The 22,770-nt window shown below is 49.5% G+C and overlaps 1 protein-coding gene across 8 annotated transcripts in view; it reads right to left on the bottom strand.

Annotated features, from left to right (window-relative positions):
• Positions 1–22,770, bottom strand: part of LOC144172298 (uncharacterized) — a 50,291-nt gene that overhangs the window by 10,233 nt on the left and 17,288 nt on the right. For 6 of the 8 annotated variants that reach the window (XM_077701051.1, XM_077701050.1, XM_077701055.1 and 3 more), the window contains exons 8-16: positions 21,604–21,905; positions 20,479–20,643; positions 16,056–16,288; positions 14,911–15,390; positions 7,137–7,393; positions 6,833–7,011; positions 6,371–6,512; positions 6,198–6,295; positions 2,742–2,810 (exon numbers count right to left, since the gene is read on the bottom strand). In XM_077701051.1, coding sequence (XP_077557177.1) covers positions 2,742–2,810; positions 6,198–6,295; positions 6,371–6,512; positions 6,833–7,011; positions 7,137–7,393; positions 14,911–15,390; positions 16,056–16,288; positions 20,479–20,643; positions 21,604–21,905 — 1,925 coding nt within the window. The remainder of the gene's footprint in view (positions 1–2,741; positions 2,811–6,197; positions 6,296–6,370; positions 6,513–6,832; positions 7,012–7,136; positions 7,394–14,910; positions 15,391–16,055; positions 16,289–20,478; positions 20,644–21,603; positions 21,906–22,770) is intronic. The other 2 variants (XM_077701052.1, XM_077701054.1) reach the window with 2 other exon arrangements.

Raw genomic sequence — 22,770 nt, 5'->3', positions numbered from 1 at the left:
GATCTCGCGTCCCAAAATAGTCAGCATTACAGCGAACTTTCGCAAATTCGGCTGGCGGTGTCCCGTGTTACATGTGCCTCTTTCTCACCTTTTACCACGCAGTTTTTAAACGAATCGGTAGTTTCATATGCAGTGCAGCTGTGGGCATGTTTATGTATTTGTTTGAAACTTGTTTAGTGCGCTATCCTTACTGCTATAAAAAGATTATGCACAGCTCACTCTGCAAGTTTACAGACCGTGTTTCATTTGCATTCGATTTCAGCTAATTGCACAAGCATGGCGTAATGAATGGTAAGGAATGTGTCTGGGGAGTTGTCTGCCTTTTCTGTTTTCCCGTGCTTTTAGCTTATTCGAGTTAAGTTTCTATTAGATGCGTTGCGAGAACTAAGCTTGTATCTTGCCTTCATGGTCCCATTCAAGCTTTTCTTCATTAATTCATCTCTGCTGACCATTACAGCTCTGCACATTACCACTGCTAGGGTGCCTCCACACAGGCCCAACAATTTATATTTGGCAATCAAGATCGCAAAAGGCAAAGAAGAAGCAATTTCCCGCGACAAAGCCTCGGCAACTGGGGTGACACACTGGCACTTTCACATCGTAAACGGAGCCCCACAAGAATCAATTGAAATTCAAAGCAGCATCCCATTTGTATTGGAAAGGTTAGCAACAACAGCGACAGAAACCAGTGAATACGCAGCATGCAGCAAGCGCTCGACGACCCAAGAAACCAATGTTTTCACTATTGGCACTCAGAACAGACGGTCCTTTCAATAAACAATGTTTTGGAATAATCAAAGTCCATCCTTCTGTAACGTTATTAAAGAGAAAACTGACTGCCCATGGGGGATACATGGAGAACACAACCAAACTTTTACAGGTTGAAATGGCACATTGATTGACACAATGACCTGAGCTTTATCACACGAGACAGTGAGTGAGACCATTCCACAGGAACCATCACAGCACACACCAGTTTTTGAACATGGCACGGACAGAAGAACAGAGGAGGACACCAAATGCACACAACTACCATGATGGGGGAGGACAAGTTCTCATGAGCACACATTTGACAATATCCTTAGGCAATAGCTTCTTAGTGCACACACTGTGGCCCCAAAAGATTACAGGATACCCACATGCTGAAGCGCCTTTAACTCTTTTGGGACCGCCGGAAAAAAGTGATGAAAAAGGGAGGTCTCGGTACAAATTTTTTATTACATAAAGCAAAGGCACCATCCTGCCTTAGCATATACCAAAATGCAGCTAATTATATGTTATTTGACATAGAATACCAAGTTTTACTTCAACACTGACGACAGAACCATGAAAAAATCTGAAAGTAAGAACTTTGTAAAAAAACTAAAGAAAAAGATGGAAAAAAGCGCATATATAAAAACATTAAAAAAGAATAAAATTATTTCAGGATATACAAAATCCAACACAATGCTTTGTTTCTTTATCGCGAAAGTTTGATGCGGCTAGGTGTAACTGGTTTTTTGTTTTGTGTGTGATCTCTTTGGCACTAAGGCCTTGGCTACGTCGTCGCCCAGGTACACGCCTGGCTCTCGTCTCAGCGAAAACTTGATCTGTTTCTGCGCTGGTGGCAGGAGATTACCACCATAGGTAGTTAACACCCTAGCGAACAAATATAAACCAGCCAGAACATATTTCGAGCGCACAAACCTACTCCAGAGCCAATTGAAACTGAAACCAACACCCACCTTCGAGCGCGATTTGATGTTCCAGGCTGATCGACACCCGAAACCTCACTTGAGCTGAAATTCGATCTCTAAAGCCGCATTCCGACTCTTCACTGCCCCTCTCATTGTTAAAATCAACAGTAGAAGGCGAAGATATGCGAGACGAGACGAGGCGGATTTCTTATCGCGCTCGCGCGAGTATGACGCCATGTTTGTTTACATTCGAAACCACTGCCTGTCAGAATAAAATATCTGATGCGTTGCCGCCTGGCGATAAAAAAAAGAAACGTCACAGAACAGAAAACTCCAGTTTTCAAACTATCTCCTAGATGTCGCTAGGTGTTCCATCGAGCGAAAATTTGTATTCTGCAGGTTCGCGAAACCATCGATCATATGTGATCGATGGCCTATGGAGCGGTCCCGAAAGAGTTAATGTGCAGGCAAAGTTGCTCTCTCTCTCTCTCTCTCACACACACACACGCACACAAGTTCTAAACCAACGTAGCGCACATTGCTACTTAAGAGGTGCCCTTCGTAAGGTGCCCCGACAATACTGCAAGAAAGCACCTAGCTGTTAGTACTGACCCAAGCACACACAACACAGCGCAACTAAATTGGACGTCTTGTGAAAAGGCAGAACCAAGTGCAACTGGTCTGTTGTAGCGATCCCCTCCACAAATGCAGCGCTCACAGAATACAATGTCAAAGTGCCAGTGTGGTACCACTAATTTGCTACAGAGAAAGGGCACAGCATAAAAGACGTATGCCGATTAGGCCAAGAAAGACGCCAGGCCCTGATCACAATCAAGAGGGAAAAAAAGATCCCACCAAGCCCAACTGTCACTTGCCGCAAGGAAGGAAGGAAAGCAAAAGAAAAAAAAAGTTTGGGAGAGCAGGGGAAAAAACGTCAGGCCCAGGTGCGATGCGTAAGCAAAGCAAACTAAAAGGGTGGTGAAAAGACACGGGAAAAAGAGTGCACGCAAACCAAAAGGGGGGGTAGAGGGAGAAACAAAAAAAGGAGCGAAGAGAGAGACCTACCAGGTGTGGCATTCTAGTCTGCAGCATCTGCAACTCTTCATAGCTATACAAAGGCTGCTGCTGCAAGCCCTTTAAAACAGGTGGGGAGGAGAGAAAAACAACACAAAACGTAAAGAAAATGTGGTGGTAAAAGGGCAGAACAAAAAAAATCAAGGTTTTTTTTTTTTGCTCATGCCGCCTTCGCAACGCTCAAAAACCAAACAAATGCAACCGAAAAAAAAAAACAACAACAACAAAAAAGAAACACTGCCAACGCATGCCGCTCGTCAAATGCACACAAGGCAACCCTCGGCAGCGATCAAGAACAGGCAATCGAACAACACACTTCTACGAGGAAGGCCAAGCCTCCTGAACAGCCCTCTCTCCAAGACACACTCGGCACAGATGAGCACCTACAGAGGCTGGCAAAGCCTAGAAATGTGAAGCATACAGTAGCAGTGCACTGAAGGCATTTGGTGTGTGAGCCCGTGCCAATGTGACAAACACATCCGTATGCCAGGTTTCAAGGATACACCACCAGTGCGCAAAAAAACTCTCAAGCACCGAGCAACTATTACACATTTCCCTGGCCTCTTGTTGCAACAATTGCAAGTGGATTCTCTAGAGGCCGAAAAAGTTTTTTTACACAAAGATCATGTGTTTGATAGCTTTCTAAACTTTTGCCTAACAATTAGCAATGTTTTGTTCGCAGAGATATAAAATTACAGATGGCATTTCTTTCCCCCCTTCCCCTTCCACTTCTCTGTGACAAAGCGCGCTTCACAAGTGGCCAGAATAAGCTAGGGCCCCATTTTTGAATTCATTTGGTCATCGCCATCTTCCCAAGCACGTGTTCACCAATCAGAAAGGGGTCGCTTTTGTCATGCCATCATGGTATGGCGGCAACCCGGGCAAAGGTAGTCATCAGGCCCCACCAGAGCTTTCCAAGCATTCTGCGACTCAAGATAGGCGTGGGCCATCTCTTAAAAGGGGGCAGATGGGTCTTTGGGGCCAAAAAACAGTCAAACAACTGTCTTCTGGGAAATGGAATTTGCGGCATCCAAGGCCATTTTTCTAGCGGTCTACAAACTTCCTCGCAAGACACCGTATGCTATTGTAAATGGCATTTTAAAGTGCACTCTACAGCTCAGTTCACGTAAAATTCAATGGTGAATCGGCACTATCTGGCAACGCTAAGCTAGCATTTTGCCCTTGGATCTCTACACCCAGAGCAGGTACAATTTTTTTTCTTTTGATACCTAAATGTGTGGAGAATACAATGTTGGGAACAAATTTTTCCAATGGAGGCTTTGGAAAATTATTGTGTTCAATTGACACCACCTGTGAGCCATTTCTGGCAGAGCATGGAAAGAGTGAAGTTCAGTTTGTTGTAAAATGATAAAAAATAGCTAAATGAAAAAAATCTTCCAACATTGTATTCTTTAGCAATTTGACTGCCTAGCACTGGGTAATCACTGTTCTGTATGGAGTGATTATTTTGTAATTACGACCCAAAATAATGGCAATTAATTATCTATAAAAATAATACACGCAAAAAAATAATTGCAGATTTGAAATCAGCCCAAAAAACTCCATAATGCAGTGCAGTTTCATTAAAATTGGTCGGTAAATAAAAAAATAGCTCTAAGACCAGTCTGCCCCCTTAAACCACTTGCACTAGTTCCTTATTTTGCCGCTGGCTGTCACATACACATGCATGCATCTTTCGATTGTGCTTGCATGCGAGGAACTCAATCGAAACAAACAAAGCCTGCCACCTGGGCTGGATGAAGTTTCAGTCTTTTAAATAGCACATGAGCAGAACTTCCTGCACACCGCTATTTTGCATTCACGTGTCCCTGCTGCCTCAGTGTCTGTTTTAGAAAAAAGCTCAGACAACAAGCCACACCAATGCTGCTGTGTAAAGATTCACGATCCCAGTGCAAAAAAGCGAACAGAGAGGGCAATACCCATTTTCACGCTTTCGGCGTTCCCTGTGTTAGCAACTGCTACTGAGAACAGTGCTAATTCAATTTAGCAACCCTTTAATCGAGGCATCAGTACGGGCAACTTGGCAACTGCGATTCACGTGTGCTTTGTTCTGTCCAGTTCTCTCTTGCACCCATTATGTTTCACTATCATTCCCCCCTGCTATAGGCTCACCTGCTGCCTTTAACTCCCCCCTTCTGTGCAGTTCAAACATGTGCCAGGGAGGAAGCAATCCCCGCAGGCCCACAGTTGTGGCCTTTCGTCAGTCTCCGCATGTTCTCATTCAGCTTCGCTCAGGAGAACGAAAGTTGTGACAAAACATCACGCGAAAGGCCACAACAAGGCACCCGCCGCTGGGCACTTATCAGTCCCACCGAATTCGTTGAGCCAGAGACAAACGCACACATAGGGGTAACTCAAAAACAAGCTTCACACTCCAGATTTCCTGTACCCCCGAGCACCGAACAGTTCCCACCACACATAACAAAACCAATGCAGACGTAGGCACAGGCTTGCAGGCGATGGCAAAGAGGCCATTTTCTCAGGAGCGCACTAGAAGGAAGGTCATCGCTGTGAGCTGGCACCAACACGCGTTAGGCACTCCAATGATGTAGCCGGCGACATCAGTCCACACTGCCTGGTGACACACTTGACGATCCCGCGGTGAACGCTAGCTTGGGACAGAGCAGCGGGCAACACTATCCACAGTGACCACACCCCTATCTTCAGAAGGCTGAAGCTGAAGCCATGTTTGGCTGGAGCCTTGGTGCTTCGTATTCACACCCCAATGCAGAGCAGAAATGTTGAAGAGCACAGACGGCACAGTTCTTGCAGTGAATTCACGAAAATCCCCTAAAGGCCCTTTCACACTTGCAACTGGAGCGACATTGATATATTTTTGCTTTCCCTGTTATTGTCTCTCGCTCGGAACAGGGCTTCCCACGAGTTTCTGTTTCGACATCACATAGTGCACATGTGCCATGGCAGGATACGACGTCAGAAACTCTCGCCTTCCCTTCCGCGTCCAGAGCGATGGCAGTGACAAAAATTAGTGGAGCCCAATCGCTCATTGCATGGCGGAACAGTGGCCCTTTTCAAAGACAACTGAAAGCAGCCCCCACTGGCCAGTTTCCTCAGCCCATTCCGAAACTTGGCTTCCTTCAGTCAAGGCACGCACCCTCAGCAAAAGTGCACGTAGGGCTGCTCCCTAATGACAATGTCACCCCCTTTCCACACAGCCACTCTGTGGTGCACAATGGGCTCCAAGGAAGACGCGGTACACACAGGAAGGTGTTCCTCCGTGCAAACAGAGGGCAAAAAGCGCCCCTAACAAGGTGGTCTGCATGTGCTACGGGCTGCGGCAGACCTACTGGACAGCAGTCCTTGCAGCATTCCAACAAAATTAAAGACCGAACAAAACCCCCCTCTGATGCCAACTCCAGCAAAAAGAGCGCACACAACTGAAAGAGAGGGCAAGGGGACACTCACATAGTAGGGCATGGCAGGCGCATTGCCCACGAGGAACTGGTGGTGGCCCAGCATGGCCGTAGGCACCCCAGGCGGCATGGTGGGCATGGTCTTGCCCGCTGCACACAACAGAACCCTCGCTGCAGTCGCCCGCCACAACGAGAGAGGGGCATCGGACGGGGGGGACTACTCACTTGCAGACATGGAGTTCTTGAGCACCGAGGTGGTCGCCGTGGCACCGGCCAGGGACGAGGCAGTGGTGGCCAGCGTCGCCACAGGCCCAGAGGGAAGCCCACCCACCGTGGCAGCAACATGCGAGTTCTCGTACGCGTGCTGCTGCAACCAACCAACCCACCAATCACGCTCCACTCGGCCGAGCACATGCCACAAAAGGCGCCTTTCAGTCGGGCCTCTTCTAGAGGCGTTTCACACGTAGGAAACAGAAGCAGCAAGCTCCACCTACTCACAAGTTTGCCAGACAGCTTGACAGGGTAAACAGAAGACGAGAACCCCCTCCCCCCCCCTGACAACTTGGCACACCCCGTCAGAATTTCAACAAACAAGGCCCGACTTTGTACGAACCCCCCCACAAGATCGGTGCACATTTTGCAACCGTCTACATCCCTGGCAGGTCTCTAAAACGAAAGAGAACTCACCTGGTTGGCGGCCCCCTGCTGGGAGGCGGCAGAGTCGAGCACAGAGTCCTTGACAGAGTGTGGGTTGAGGCCGCCCGTGGAGCCAGAGAGCTTGGCCGAGACGCCGTAGCTGGCCTGCTGCTGCTGCTGCTGGCTGGGCCCGGAGGAGTAGGCGTTGCTCTGGTATGGACCCTGGTATCCTGCACCAGCAACCACAACAGCCATGCCCAACCTGAACCTTCACGAGTGCACGCACCCCGCTACGAAACGACGGTGGCGTGCGTGTCGGCTTGACGCGCAGGCTTCAACAGCTCACAACCCTCACCGTTGCTCTGCTGCTGGCTGAACACGGCTGCCGAGCTGGTGGTCTGCTGGGGAGGGTAGTAGTGCTGCTGCTGCTGCTGGCCACCGGCGGAGGTGGACGAGGGGAAGCCCTGCGAGTGGGTGGCCAGGTACGAGCCCACCAGGCTCTTGTTGGCCCCACCCGCCTGGTAAGCGCCCGCACCGTAGTGGTGGCCGCCCGCCGACGAGTACATGGGCTGCTCCACCTTGCCCGCCGCGGAGGAGGACAGGCCGCCACCGCTGCCTGCACACGCACCACCCCTGGCGCTCACACACGGGGCCCCTGACCACGTATGCACTTTGACGACAGGCTTCCTCCATCCCAGCACCTCCGTCCCAGGATTGCCCAGCAGCATGTGCAAGTTCTGCCTTACTGACACTGCTCAATGCCGAGCAGATTACGCGGCTCACCACTTTCCTGCCCACGCCTTTTCAAATCGACAGTAGTTTGTTTATTGACGCTTTCAAGTTCAAATTTTGCCATTTTCTCATTTGAATTTGGCACTCTCGAAGTGCAGACTCAGGGATGGCACCAGCTATTGAGTAGTAGAGACACTTGCATCCCATTGGGTTTTTGTTCATGTGGCGCCACTTGTTTAACTCTTTCGCTACCGCAGAAAATTGACCAATTTTGGGGGGTCCAAGAAAACATTTTTTTTTCTGCAAAAAAATTATTTAGGCACTAATTGCAGGAGCACAAAATGCAGATTATTTAACGGCCTTTCCAATAACACCAGTTTTTTAAAGGTTTTCATATATCATAGTTGTGAAAAAAAATATCAAAATCAAAAGTTTTGTCAAGTTGTCGAAAAAAATGATAAAAAAGGAGTTGTGTATATCAAACCACCGGTAGTAGAAAAAAATTAGAATACACATTTTGCAGGGAAACATTTCAAAAACACACCCTAAAAAAAATGTCGACTTGCGCGGAACAGTTTTTCAGATATAAAAAAAAAAATGTTAGCACGCACGGTGCTCGTGTCATGCGGTGAAGCCCAACCTCTAATTCAAACTGTGCAATTTTGGGTGGTTCCTTGGAATAAATCTGGCGGTTTGACGTTATCAGAGGCACCAATTTGCCTCCACATAACGTAAAAACATCTTGTCAATGGCTGACTTTGCATTTACAGCGAGCACAATATTTGGGACAAGCACGTGATGCAGAAAAAAACATGCATGAAGTTGAAAACGGAACGCCATGGCTGATGTTTGTTGTCGTTCACGGTCAGTTATCTCTCAAAACATAAAGCTGAGCTGTATTATCATCTTCTTACTCGCAATTGTAGCCTTGCTCGCAAAAATGAGGTACGATGAGCTAGAATCGTCCCCTGCGATCTTTGGCCGAGTAGCAGTCGCGCGCTAAAAAAGATCAGCACAACGAGCCTCCTCTATTGCAGCGCCACCTAACATTTTTCAAATGAAACAGTACAAAAACTTATCAGAGACTCCGTCCGAATAGACAGTTCAACTAAGCAGCAACATTAGACACCCGGATATACCCTCGCATGAAAACGAAACTGGAAGGCGAACAGCTGGCAGTGTAAGGCCGGTTTGAAGCGCTGTCCTCGGCGGAACAGATATCTGGCGACTGGGTGTGACCTTTTGACTTGCATCTGAAGTTCTTATCGCAGAAATCGGGTTAGGGTGGGGGGAAATGAGGAGCGGCGTGCTTTGTTCGAGGATCAGTCGCGGACGCTTCAGGCGCCATGGCAGTTAGCCTTGAAGTTGGGTAACTGCGTAGTTGCGCTAAATATGAATTTCGCGATGCAGAAACGAAACCGAAACTGTTGTAAACTGTTTGGGAATGGTCCTGGGGTAAGTAGAACTACCAGAGTACTTGGACAACTTGCGCAAAGGCAATAAAACTGCCTAAAATCATAAAGTAGCTTTGCAACCAGGCACTGCTTGACATTTTCAGCCGATTTCTGGGATTATTACTGTCAGAGCGTGAACCTGACGATTGAAAATCGTTTGCTAGTTCCCCATTCACGCCCTGATAGCAAAAAACAAGCGCTGGTGCAGAGTAATTACGAGTTGCACGCATTCTTCGTTGGTAGCCTTGAGGCGCGATGACCACGCCCCTTTTCCACAACCAGGTGATTCAAAAGCGTGTCAAAAATCACGTTTCCGTTGCAAAAATGAAAACAAAACTGATTTTGAAAGGCCATTTTCTGATCTAGCTCCGAACAGCTTTACTTGTTCGAGAAACGCCTGGAACGCTATGAAAAGGCGCTCCCAAAAGTATCGATCAAATTGATCGATTTTGATAGGCGCGGTAGCGAAAGAGTTAAGGGGGGACGTGGCTTTCAAAATCAACTTTTTTATTTCTTTGTGGATTTTGATGAAAATTGGCACAGCAACTGGAAATGCTTCCGTGATAACACCATAAAAATTGCAAACTAATATTTTGAAAACTTTTTTATGTATTAAATTTTCTTTCTGTTCCGCTTGTACCGAGCTTGAGCTGCTTATAAAACATGATAGAAAACTTCTTCGAAGTGCTTTGCATTCCCAAATAAATGGACGAGGTCGTGACAGTTTTAGAATTTTTTTTTTACAACACAATGTTTTTTAGTTTTCATTTTTTTAGAGGTTAATGTGCAATAGGCATGTTGACTGTGAACGATAATTTGAATAAAAAAATCACAAAAAACAAATCTGGAAAACCAAGAGTGTCACGACCTGAACTGTTCATCAAGGAATGTAATGCAAGAAACGGAATCAAAATAGACCCAGCGGTCACAAAGAAATCCCTGGTACAAGCGACACAGGTGGCAAAAAAAACTGTTTTCAGAAAACGGCTTCCGAAGTTGCAACATAGGTTTCACTTATCAAAAGTCACGGTTGTAGCCTTTCATGTCCTTTTGAACATGGGGCTTCTGGAATGCCTTGCCTTGAAATTGGAGTGCCTTTTACAGCCTTTCTCTTTCCAGAAAACATCATTTTCAGCTCCTCTGTGAAGAGTACATACCCCACTTTGCAGACCAAACGAAGGGGGAGATGGGTTTCAATGGGCTTTCAATGCAAAGTAGGTTAGCTGGTTGGCTGTATAGCACTGAACAGCCTCCTTTTGCAGTGTTGTCACCATGGCAACAAGTTAAGCATTTTTTTAACTTAAATTTGAACATTTTTGGCTTTTTTTTATGTTCTATCATCTTGCCTGGCACAGCAACTTAGTACTCATACGTGCAGGTGTTCATTGCCAAAAGTTTGCATACCACAAGGATGAAAATAAGCTACTTTGAAGCTTCGTAGAGAATTCTGCATAACTCCCAACTTCAATGCAAGAGCATATTTTTTTACTACTTTTGACATTCAAGGCATCCAATATTTCTCGCAGCAAAGCCAGTATGCCCTAAGCAATGGTATCAATAATTTCACTAAAAAAATCACTGTTAAATGCTGCGACAGTAACGTACATTTTTAATGCAGAGAACATATTTTTATTCCTATATTACTAACTCAAACCTGTTTGCATGAAAATTACAAGTGCATGGGAAACGTTGCGCAAGAAAGGCAATATGGCTCGCGCGCATCGCAGCGCACGCTTACCGCGACATATCGAGCTTTGATTATACCTGATATGGCTGGTCAGGTCGCTTTTAAGATTAAAACTAACGTCGCAGGCATTAATTACAACTACTGGCGTTCAATCGTAACCGGTTGCCCAGTCATGTGATGCTCCAATGCGCGTCGGCTATGCCGTGCGCGCCGCAGCGTTTGACGCGTCGACCGTTTCTTTCTCAAGGCTAGCGAGCCCACAGTCAAGACACAGCAATAACTAAGCGTGTAAACATCGCAAACCCGACTAAAAGTTCACTTCACGAACCGCTATCGCAAGCGCGCACACCGCGTTACCCTCCGGGGTCTGGCGACGGTAGAGTCACGCGCACCACGAAGCTTCGATGACCTCCTCCTTTCGAGCCACACAACTTCCCGTAATCTGGCTCGTTATCTCCGGCATTCCCATCGCGATAACGTCCGTGTTGAATACCACAGATTGAACAGAAACTCGGCCGAGCGAAGCGGCGAAAATGAACTCAAACTGCTCGCTACGCAGCTCAGGCGGCCGCCATCTTGCGTTGCACCCGTGACATCCAATCAGGAGGGTCGTTGTTCCGCGCCCCGACCGGAGGACCAATAGCGCCTCAGCATCTATTTCTAGCTTCGTCTGTGCGTCGTTCCTTTTCTGCCGTTTGTGCGTTTGTGAATGAACGAAGATAAAAGAGACGAGCGGAACCGGAAAGACGATCGCTCGGCCGATCTAACCATATCAAAATGGCCGCGCCCGGTGGCACCGTTGCGGAGATAGAGCACTCTGAAAATTGCCGTTTTTTCGCCCTTTTGCACTGATAGTTTGTCACCGCGCCTGACAAAAGTATTTTTTTATGCCACTTTGCGACACTTTTCAGCCTAAAAACTTTGCAGACGCATAGAATAGAAAACATAGAAGCCGAATATGTGGGTTTCAAAAAAAACGACGTTTTGGTCATTTTTCCGAAGTTGAAAGCCGCGTCCCCCCTTAAAGCGCGTCGGGGTCATGTGACCGGGTGCTCTGAAGATAACGGTGATGGCATCGACATTGCGGGCGGACGCACTATGAAAACACTGCATTTCTAGAAACTTGGGCAAGCCTAACCGCAAATTTTTTTGGATGATATTAGCAGCACTGACTCCGGCAATAACTTTTATTCATTGAATTTTAGTATGGAACGAGGAGAAAGTGCATAAATAAGTATTCCGGAACCTGATACCCCTGTCCAACACAAGCCCCAGAAAATGCAAAAGTATCAGAACTGTAAATTGTACGAACAAAAAATAATGGAGCAAAAAACCAAGTTTTTTTTTTTTGCGATGCATATGTAGCCACCTTATGTTTCCCAAGTTCAAGAAACACTATTCAAGAAATTTTATTTAGAGTTAGGCATTTTATATTTGCAACGTTTGCACTGCTAGTTATTTATGCAGAATGTGTATCTTATACTAACAACAGAGCACACAGCTTTCGGTACATGCCACGCATCCTGGTGAGTGACTGGTCGCGTATGCATAGTACATATACAAACAAGTTACCAAGAGTTCGTGTCCGACCTACCATATTTACTCAAATCTAACGCGTACCTTTTTTTTCCCCGGAAAAATGGGTCCCAAAATCACACGCGCGTTACAATTGAGCGCAACTCAAAACTGCGGCGCCGTATCGCCATAGATGTTTCAAGATGGTTGCTTGACTGCTGAACGCGTAGCCAGCGCTTCGTAGCTGGCGCATGTTTGCCTTTGTTGTCTGTGTAGTCTTTTTTTTTATGTTCCTCCGTTCTTTCCACCATGGAATTTCCCACTGCAAAGACACGGCAGGTTCACCACGATGCTGCATTTAAGAAGAAAGTAATCTTGTGCACGGAAAGCGATGAAAATCTGGCCGCGTCACGTGCGTTCACTGTTCCGGACACTTGCGCCTCCCGGGGGACTGGCGCAAACAGAAAGAGAAAATTTTTCACAAGCAAGGAGACACGGAAAGGGTTCAGTGGACCAAAGAGCCATTTTAGCTAACGCAAGAGCCCCAAATAGAAGACCCGCTGGCGGAGTACGTGCAGCAGCAGCGAGCGGCTCAGAGACCCGTAACGACATAGCTGCTGGGACGGCGCTGCCCCGGAGACTGCCTTGCCAGGAATAACTGGCACATTTCATTTAACCTTGCGAGCATTTTTTGAAAAAGTTGCATTTTTTTTTTAGACAATCGAGGACATAGCGTTTTCTTCTTCGAACTGCGAAAACTGGTGCGCATTACAATCAAGGGTGCGTTAGATTCGAGTAGCTACGGTAAATATGGAGACCATCATTTGGGGTATGAGCGTTTTGGTTTGTCTTCCTGCCGTGTTGGCACCCACTCACACGGGCGTTATCTGTCACTGTGCTGAGTGAAAATTCCTTCCTTGCCCAACAGATGATGGTCTTTCCATACCAAGGTTGGTTATGAACTCTCGTAACTTGTTCGTACTGCGCATACATGGCCTGTTGCCAGGCTGCGCGGCATGTACTGAAAGCCAAGCGCTTTGTTGTTTGCGTTTCAATGTATCGCAATAGCAAAACTGCCTCCTTGGCCTTGCGCTCAGCCCTTGTGTGGAACCACAACACTTGCTTGGGAAGTTGACCCGGCTTGCACAGGATATCAATCCCCCTGGAATGGGTTGGCTACAAAAACGCAACTTTTGATGTGTCTTCCGAGCCGTGTACTTCCCTATCTGGCGCACGATCTCAAATATTATCGCCGCAATAACGGTAATGTCTCTGTTCAGTACCACAACAGATGAACGAGTAAACTGGAACTGAGTCGACCGGGAAACCTTGAAAACATTGACGGCGCGCAGTGCGTGTGAAATGTGTGGCAGCCCGGAGGCCATCTTGTTGCCACGGCGATACCCAATCGGGAGAGCCGTTTCAGCAACCACCGCGGGATAGCCAATTGCTTGTTAGAATCTATCGGTTGCTTTGTTTCACTGCCTCTTTTGCTGCCGTTTGTGCGTTTGTGAGAGAGCGACAATGAAAGCAGCGACCGGAAAGTGGAAATTGAAGACTCGGCCGATAGTATTTACTCGCGTAATCCTCGCACTTGCGTAATCCTCGCACCCCTAATGTGAACCACCAAAACTTGAATTTTTTGGTTCCTCGCATAATCCTCGCACCCCCAACTTTGCAGCGGCAAAAGTTGCCTGCTCGCGAAACCCGCATGGTGCACGCGCTCTCCAACGCGCGCCCTCCCCCGCCGCCTCTCCGTTCGGTGGAGAGCGCTGTGTATCCAAGGCTATCCAGGCGCCCTAACAACCTGCATGGCTACTCCCTAACAGGCGCCCTAACACGCTACTCGCACTGTACTTGAGCCGGTTTCGCGCATGTTTCGCGTGCGCGCAACTAGATGGTGTTCGCGCAGCCCGCTGTCGTGTCGTCGTCGTGATCCCGCCGTTGAGCGGCAGCAGTCAGTGAGTCATTCGCGTCAGTGGTGGATAGCTCGCTGCCGTTTTTGAGAACTTTTTGATCTAATTGTTTTGTGCTTGGTGCCGCCTCGCCATGGGGAAGAACGCCAGCTACAAGGCCGCTTTCAAATTGAAAGCGAAAGAGTACGCGATCGAACACGGCAACCGTGCCGCAGGCAGGCACTTCGGCGTCACCGACTTCAACGTGCGTTACTGGAGTAGTGCACGCACATACGACAACGAGATAGGGCGCGCGCCAGAAAGCAATGGCGGCAATTTCATGATCGCTGATCGACGGGAGACTGTTTACGTTGTAAATAATAAAATAAAAAGAAATAGCTGCTGTTGGCAACAGTGAGCTTACCTATACAGAAAACGACCGCTACATTTAGCGGGACTGGCGTAAGGCGAATTGGCAACACTGCGCACCGGATTTTTTTTTTCCCCCGCATAATTCTCGCACCCCTAACTTTACATTGACTTTTCCGAAAAAAAAAAAAAAAAGTGCGAGGATTATGCGAGTAAATAAGGTATAACGCGACCAAGATGGTGGCGCCCAGTGCCCCATCGTTCCGAAGATACAGCGCCGCGAAAATTGCCGTTTTCGTCATTCTGCCGAAATATTTTGTCACCTCAGCTGACAAATATTTTTCTGCGGCACTTCGCGATCGTTTTCAGCGGGAAAACTTTGTGGAAACGCATAGGTCATAAACCACGCAATCTGAAAATGTGACGTCGGTGTTCAACCGCCAGCAAACTGAACCTGAGGTCGCAGGCCCCGACCACTTGCCTTCGAGGGCCCCCTGGCTGCTGCTCCGCTGGGCGGCAGCAGCGGACGTGTACATCTTCGACTGGGGTCCCGCCACAGATGAAGACGACACGGACTTGCTGCGCTCAGACACGGCCTGAGCCTGCAGCAGCAGGTGGTCGGAGGAGGCGCCCATGGGGCCGGAGGAGGAGGATGGGGAGGGCCCCTTGCCGTGGCCCGCTGGGGAGGAGGAGGCCGCAGCCGGGGAGGAGGAGGAGGCGGGGGAGGCAAGGGCGTTGGCAGAAGCCGCTGAGGCAGGCACCAGCCCCCCCGGGACCACTTCCTTGGGCGCGGGGATGCCCGGTGGCCGCGCCAAAGAAGCAGCGTTGGGAACTCCCGCCGACGGCTGATGCTGTTGCTGCTGCTGCTGCTGTTGGGACGGGGAAACGTCCTTGGCCGCCTGTTGACTTCCGCCCAGGGGCCCACCCGAGACACCCGGTGGAGACACACCGCCCTTGCTGCAAGGGGGGAGAAGAAGAAAAGGACACTGGATAAGCCTGCCCTCCAGAAACAGCGTTCAGAAAAAGTTGTTTGTGTCAACTCGTGCAAATATCTTCAATTCAGGTGATAGACCTTTCCTGCAGCACGTCATGATGATGTTAAACGGCACACACACCGAATGAGAACATGCAGGGCAGAAGAGGACTCTGGCAGGCCACTCCTCAGAGGAAATCCTTCTCATTCAGCTGCATTCACTCAGGAGAACGAAAGTTTTCAAATACAGCATCACTGGAGAGGCACTGCCCATACCACCCTCGCGCTGCTGCTCTCAGTCACGTGCCGAGCCACAGAAACGGCCACACACCCCAATGCTCGATTCCCCTTCAGGCCATGGAAGGACACTTGTGAGCGTGATAAAGCGCAACAAAAATTAGACGAAGGAGGTGACACAAAAGGACAAGAGCGCCTGTCCTTGTATGTCATGTCTGTATAATTTTCGTTGCGCTTCCTCACGGCCACTTATGGTGGAGCCTTTGTGAAAGATAACAAAAAATAGGCTCACGACAGGCAAAGCGTCCAGGACGAGCGCTCCATTCTCTGTCTTCCACGTATTACTTTTTGTGCTCTTTTACGAAGGATCACGAGCCAACAGCCAACCCTGAACAGACGATGCCACACCCACCTGACCGAGTGGTGCCCGTCAAGGTAAGGCGTGGATGAGGGCACGGCCGCCGCCTGCTGCTCCCCATGGCCCAGCCCAGGAGGCATGGAGGGGGGCTGGGACGTGGACACCGGGACCGGACCGTCCGTGGCGCCAAAGTCAAACGTGTCCGTGCCGAACTCGATGCCCCCGAACTGGACGTCCAGCGACGTCACCGCACTGTCCTCCGGCATCTCCACCGCAGATTCAGGGATCTGCGCACCAGGTTCAGGTTGCGGGATTTCAAGCATCGAAGCTACACCCAGCCCATGAGGCACGCTGCAATCGAGGGCTCCAGATTAATTTTCACCACCTGGGGATCCTTAGCGTTGTTACGATTGAGCCCGCCGCTGGGCTTCGTTTCAATACTCAAATGTGCGGCAAAGCCTCCACTACGTGCGCCTGTTGCACGTAGTGGAGACACGTAGTGAGCAACTCTGTTGCACAGACAAAAATTTGCACCATGCTCGGTGCCTAAGCCACACAAGCTACTCCCATCCTATTCCATCCATTCCCCAAAATGCAGAGTCCTCCCAACCCCGCCCTCCACAGGAATGCGCAGACCTCATGCAGCAATAGCAGAAGTGTAATTTTTTCACAGAAGCACCTGTGATTTGTTTGCCTTTCTAGCAGAATACTATCAGAGCACCCACCCATTAGACACGCTTTGGCCACAAAAATTTTTGCAAATCATCACATCATTGTAATTCACATTGCCTCTTCAATGAGGCGCTCGGACGTTTCCAGAACATCAGCCCTGACGTCCCTTCTGCGGAAAAATGGAGACAGTTGGAGGAACCCTAATGGAGGCACCCAGTCAAATCCAAAGTTGCACGCATGCGACACAACTATTGAGATCACGAGCAGCGAGTGCGGGGACGATGCTAAAGCAGCGGCGCTGAGAAGAGATTTCGGAAGGAAAACAGCTCCCCTCTGCCCCTCACTTCACACAAAGCAGAGCAGTCGACTCGTTTTTTGAGGGTTGGAAAGGATGCGAGATGCATCACGGCTCGCGGCACATGCCGTCAGCTCAGAGCCGGTGGCAGCTCGCATTTTCAGTGAATAGTGCATCCGGTATCGCTGCACTGGAGCATAGTACCGTATAATGCGGAATATAGGTCGAGATTTTTTGCAGAAAAATTTGCCAAAAAGTCACCCCTCGACCTATATTGCAGTCACTGGCAGTTGTCATCTGGCGACCGGGCAGCCCATCGAGCCCATCCAAACCCCAAAGGCACCATCGCCACCACCATCAATCGGACGCGACGCCATCTTTGTTTTGTCGCTTCTCTCGCTGTCGGCGAATGTGTGCGTGCTATTTTCTTCTCGCGCAAAATGAGTTTAGGCACTTGGTGCCGGTTTACAGCAGCATTTAAAAGTAAAGGTGAGGGTTTTCCAAGGCCAATGACGTGTCCGCCTTGCGCCAGTTCGGTATCACCAAAAGAAGTGTTGCTAGCGGCGTTAGCTGAAGGTGCAGCTCTCGGTATGCAACGCTCGGAAAGCCTCGTTTCATGGGCGCTGCTCTGTGCACCTGTGCTGCTGTACAAAGGGGCAAATTTTGTCTGCTAGCGCCGTGCGATGTCTCTACGAATGGATACCCCAAGATGTTTGCTGACTGCCTGCACAGACTGGCTGTCGCTCCGGTCTGCACACGAGTGTCCCACGCTTCGCGCTCGCTTCACGATGACATGGTCTTGCGAGTGTTTAAGAAGTGCTGCATAAGCAATTCCCTGGACTGCACGAAGGACGACCTGCTGTGTGGGCGACAGCGAGCCAGAAGCAGTCGTCCGATGATACTTCAGACAGTTTTAAATGAGTAATTTCAGACGAAACAAGTTATAGCCTCAATAAAACAATGGTTGGTACCTAATTTTTTTTTTTGCATTTTTCGGCTACAAAGTAAGGGGGTCGACCTATATTCCGCCTCGACCTATATTCCGCATTATACGGTAATAAGTGGCTTATGGTGCCACAGAATGCATACAAAAGTGGACGGTGCCGTAGTTGTTTATCGTTACAGTTAAACCTCAATGTAATGAAGTCGGTAAAATTCGTAATTTACTTCGTTACATTGAAATTCCCGGTTATAATGAAGTGTGTGTTCATCCCGTGAAGCGTTTCCTGCAAAAGAAAACGTGGCGCGCATATACGACCAGCACACTGTTTCTGTTTCTATCGGAGCTTAGTCGTCTGCGCGGGCATCAACGTGAACCGCGTGGTGCGTTTTCACCCCGCACAAACGCGTCCCGCAAGCCACAGGCACGCTGACGCAGCCGTGGAAACCACCCGCACGATGCGGGTAGCTCCAGTGACCGCTTCTAATCGCTCGCTGAAACGCAACTCGAGGGGCAAACGAAAGGGGCACGGAAGAAAAAAAAAGCCGATAACGTGGGCGAAATTTTCACTAAGACGTCATACGCGCCGCTTACGAAAGCGCTATCAAATATCCTCCGTGGCGGTAAGCCTAATCGTCTGGCCAGCTGGCATCCCCGAGCGCTTCGAAGCTCCCGCCCTCGGGTGCTCCTCATTGGCAGAACTGGTCACGCTCCTCCCACTGCCGCGGGCAGTGCGAGTCACTTCATGACTGAGGCAGAGCCACCACCGCCGCGCAATCGCAAACGTGGGTGTGAAAAAAAAACACTTGCAAGGCTTATTTATAAAGATTTACAAATGCTTGCTGGAACAATGAAACAAAACAAGCGTGAGCGAACTCGAACGAAGGGCAAACGGCATGCAGGGCATGCAGCGGCGGTGGCAACGCCAAAGGCGATTAGGCTTACCACAGGGGAGGATATTTGATGGGCGCTTTCGTAAGCGCGCATATGACGTTTTACAGTGAAAATTTTGCTCAAGTTATCCGCTTTTTTTTTTCTCGCGTGCCCCTCTCGCTTGCCCCTCGAGTTGCGTTTTAGCGGGCGATTAGAAGCGGTCGCTGGAGCTACCCACATCGTGCGGGTGGCCTCTGTGGCTGCGTAAGCGCACCTGCGGCTTGCGGCGGGGTGCGTTTTGCGTTTTTGGGGGGAGAAAACGCCCCGTGCGATTCACATTGATGCCCGCGTAGACGATTAAGCTCAGATAGAAACAGAAACAGTGCGCCAGCCGTGTATGCACGCCACGCAGTTTGTAGGCAAGGGGCTCGATCACAGACTCCGTGGCTCCCTGCATCCGCAGCATTGGGCGGCCCGTGCCGCCGTTCGCGTTTTATTGAGACCCCATTTCGGCGCTTGCATCTCCCAAAATCTACCTCTACAACCTAAATTTTGTACCTACCGTATAATGCGGAATATAGGTCGAGATTTTTTACGGAAAAATTTGCCGAAAAGTCATCCCTCGACCTATATTGCAGTCACTGGCAGTTGTCATCTGGGGACCGGGCAGCCCATCTAGCCCATCCAAACCCCAAAGGCACCATCGCCACCACCATCAATCGGACGCGACGCCATCTTTCTTTTGTTGCTTCTCTCGCTGTCGGCAAATGTGTGCGTGCAATTTTCTTCTTGCTCAAAATGAGTTTAGGCGTTTAGGCACTTGGTGCCAGTTTACAGCAGCATTTAAAATAACAGTTGGGGTTTTTCCAAGGCCAATGACGTGTCCGCCTTGCGCCAGTTCGGTATCACCAAAGTAAGTGTTGCTAGCGGCGTTAGTTGAAGGGGCAGCTCTCGGTATGCAACGCTCGGAAGGCCTCGTTTTATGGGCGCTGCTCTGTGCACCTGTGCTGCTGTACAAGGGGGCAGATTTTGTCCGCTAGCGTCGTGCGATGTCTCTACGAATGGATACCCCAAGATGTTTGCTGACTGCCTGCACAGACTGGCTGTCGCTACGGTCTGCACACGAGTGTCCCATGCTTTGCGCTCGCTTCACGATTACATCGTCTTGCGAGTGTTTAAGAAGTGCTGCATAAGCAATTCCCTGGACTGCACCGAGGACGACCTGCTGTGTGGGTGACAGCGAGCCAGAAGCAGTCGTCCGACGATACTTCAGACAGTTTTAAATGAGTAATCTGTGACGAAACATGTTATAGTCTCAATAAACCAATGGTTAGTACCTAATTATTTTTTTTTGCATTTCTCGGCTACAAGGGGGTCGACCTATATTCCGCCTCGACCTATATTCCGCATTATACGGTAGTTTTCCATAAAACTTGTTACATTGAAATTCCGGCAAACAAGACTTCGTTACACAGAGGGTGAAAATACACGGTGTGCATACACTTGAAGTTACAAAAAAATTCCGTGGTTCGTTACATCGAGGGTTAACTGTATATACGATTGTTACAAACGGTACCGTTTTATAAGTGGGCTTGACAACTGCATCCTGGTATGGCTGTACCGTATGCCCGATCCCATCCAAGCCCACAACGCGTGTGCGAAAAAAGACGACGCCAGCCAGCGGCGGCAGCACTGACCTTGGAGGGCGGCGGCACCCGTACCCGTGGCGTTTTTGTCCGCTGTGGGGCGGGCGCTGGCTTGGAGGGGACGGGGGCGTCTGCTGGGCTGGCCGCCACTGGCTGGGAGTGCGACGGGTAGCTGCCGCTGTTGGTCAGGGTGCTCACTGGGGAGGAGGAGCCCACCTGGAGGCGGCAGGGGCAGGCAGGAGGACATTGGGAGACACACTGCCAACACCCAAATCACTGGGAGGGACACCCAGCAGAACAAGCTGGCCAATACACCAGCAAGCTCATCGGGCAATTCACAAGCTGTGCGTGCAACGGTGCATGCTATGTGCCTCTCAGGAAAGCGACAATAGGCACCGGGGCCTTGAAAAGACATTCCCACCCTATAGCTATCTATGCAGGTGAAACCGTCTGGGTAAGCTGCACAACACAGCTTGCAAAAAGGACCACGGGTGGCAGACTGGGCACAGGTAGCAACAGTTCAATTGCAGAGGTGGAGGGGACAGTTTTCATGAAGGACAGCCGCGCCGTATACCGACATTACCAGCAGCACCACTGGCAACGCCTTAGTGCACAGACCCCAAGAGTGAGCATGTGGAGGGGTGATCGTAAAAGGGTAAGCAAGTTCCTGCTATGGTCATTTCTGATCAAGAAGGAAACCCTCCGCACCATGACCCGACATCGATGTCCACTTCCATGCCTAGGCCCCACGTTGTTCTGTGTGGCCACCCATCAGCGCAAGAATGCCACGACACAGTGGGTGGTGCCCCTCCAGCCGTCTCCCCTCAGCCCAGAACTTCTCACTCAGCTGGTACTGCTCAGGAGAACGAAAGTATGCAGTGACATCACTGGGGAGGCGCTGGCATCACACGAGCTGGCCACCGTGAAATTCAAAGGCGATCTAATCCCACCAACCAAGTCCCCTCCTCAACCTCAATATGCCGTCAGGCAAGTTGGTACTAAGCTGTGGAGCACATTTCAGCACTAACACAGACAAAGACTAAAAAAGACCAACGAACACTGTCCTGTATTCTTAAGTCTTCGCCTGCCTTCACGCTAACGTGTGTTCCACACAAACAATTTATTGACGGCAAGGGGCTTAGATCGAAGTGTTACGAAGACGTCCCCAGTACTCACCCCAACGGCCGCCTTGATGGACTCGGTGGCCTGCTGGTTGAACTGGGCCACGGCGGCTGCGGAGGACACGCAAGGTGGCTGCTGCTGCTGCTGCTGTTGCGGGGCTGGGGCCGCCTCGCGTGTTGTCGCAGGGGCCGCCGGGGTCGGTGGTGCCTCCTTGAGCAGCTGCATGATGCTGGCCGTGTCGGGCGCCGGCGGGGGATTGGCTGGCACCCCGCTTGCCGTGAACACCTTGGTCTCCAGCTGGCCACTCCAGTCCTCCTCGCTCCAGTCCTCGCTGGCCGCCAGGTCGTTCCACGTGCCTGCCAGGGGGGGGCACGGGACGACAATGCCTCTGGAGGAGGGCCTTTCGCGTACACCCACAGCAGAACCTCCCGCCCTCCCCAGACATTTGGCTTACAGGCCCAGCAAACCTGTTGCCGAGGCCGTGTGTCCAAAATGCACAACCCTGTGGTCCCTTTATCACTCTGGACTTCTACTGGAACTGCTCAAAACTGTTCTGGACAGGCAGCTTAACCCTTTCAGCCCTGGATTTTTTTATTTCAAGAGAAAATTGTTTTTCTGGGTGTTTTCATACAGCCTTGGGCCTCAGAAGCACCCAAATAAAAAATTACGCTACTAGTGCACGTATTTATTAATTTACAGGCATGGCAATTATAGCTTTATTAACTGTCATGCAATTAAAGTTTTTCTTGCAAAAAAGATTTTTTTTGTCATAAAATCAATGACATCTTGATCTTACAAAAAAATATGGAGCTAGTAATTCAAGTATTTAGAGATTTCGACAAATCGGAGTTTCCGTTTTATTACCCGCCCTGTCTTCATACCCCGTGTCCACTGGAGCTTAGTCTGTTTCATATCGTCCAGCCCCATGAAAGCTCAACAATGGTGATGTCTATTGCAAGAGGCACCGTTGAACAACCCTCGCACAGAAAAGTAGCCAGTTTTGTTTTGTTCTTAAGGCGCTAGATGATATGTGTTGTGTCAAATGACAACGCCAGGGCCGAAAGGGGTAACAATAAGTGCCCACCAGAGGCAAGAAACTTCGGAAGGTAGGTTACACTTTCTATTTTGCCGGCTGTTTGTATGTACACTCCCGGTTTCAGACAGCTACCAGCAACAGCACACAAACTAAATTACAGTAGCAAACTATGCGACAGCAGATCA

Source organism: Haemaphysalis longicornis, unplaced genomic scaffold (assembly GCF_048455015.1).
Source record: "Haemaphysalis longicornis isolate Haplotype H1 unplaced genomic scaffold, Haemaphysalis longicornis Haplotype H1 scaffold_20, whole genome shotgun sequence".
Lineage (NCBI taxonomy): Eukaryota > Metazoa > Arthropoda > Arachnida > Ixodida > Ixodidae > Haemaphysalis > Haemaphysalis longicornis.
Note: the sequence above shows the minus strand (reverse complement) of the source record. Positions and strands in the feature narration are given on the sequence as shown.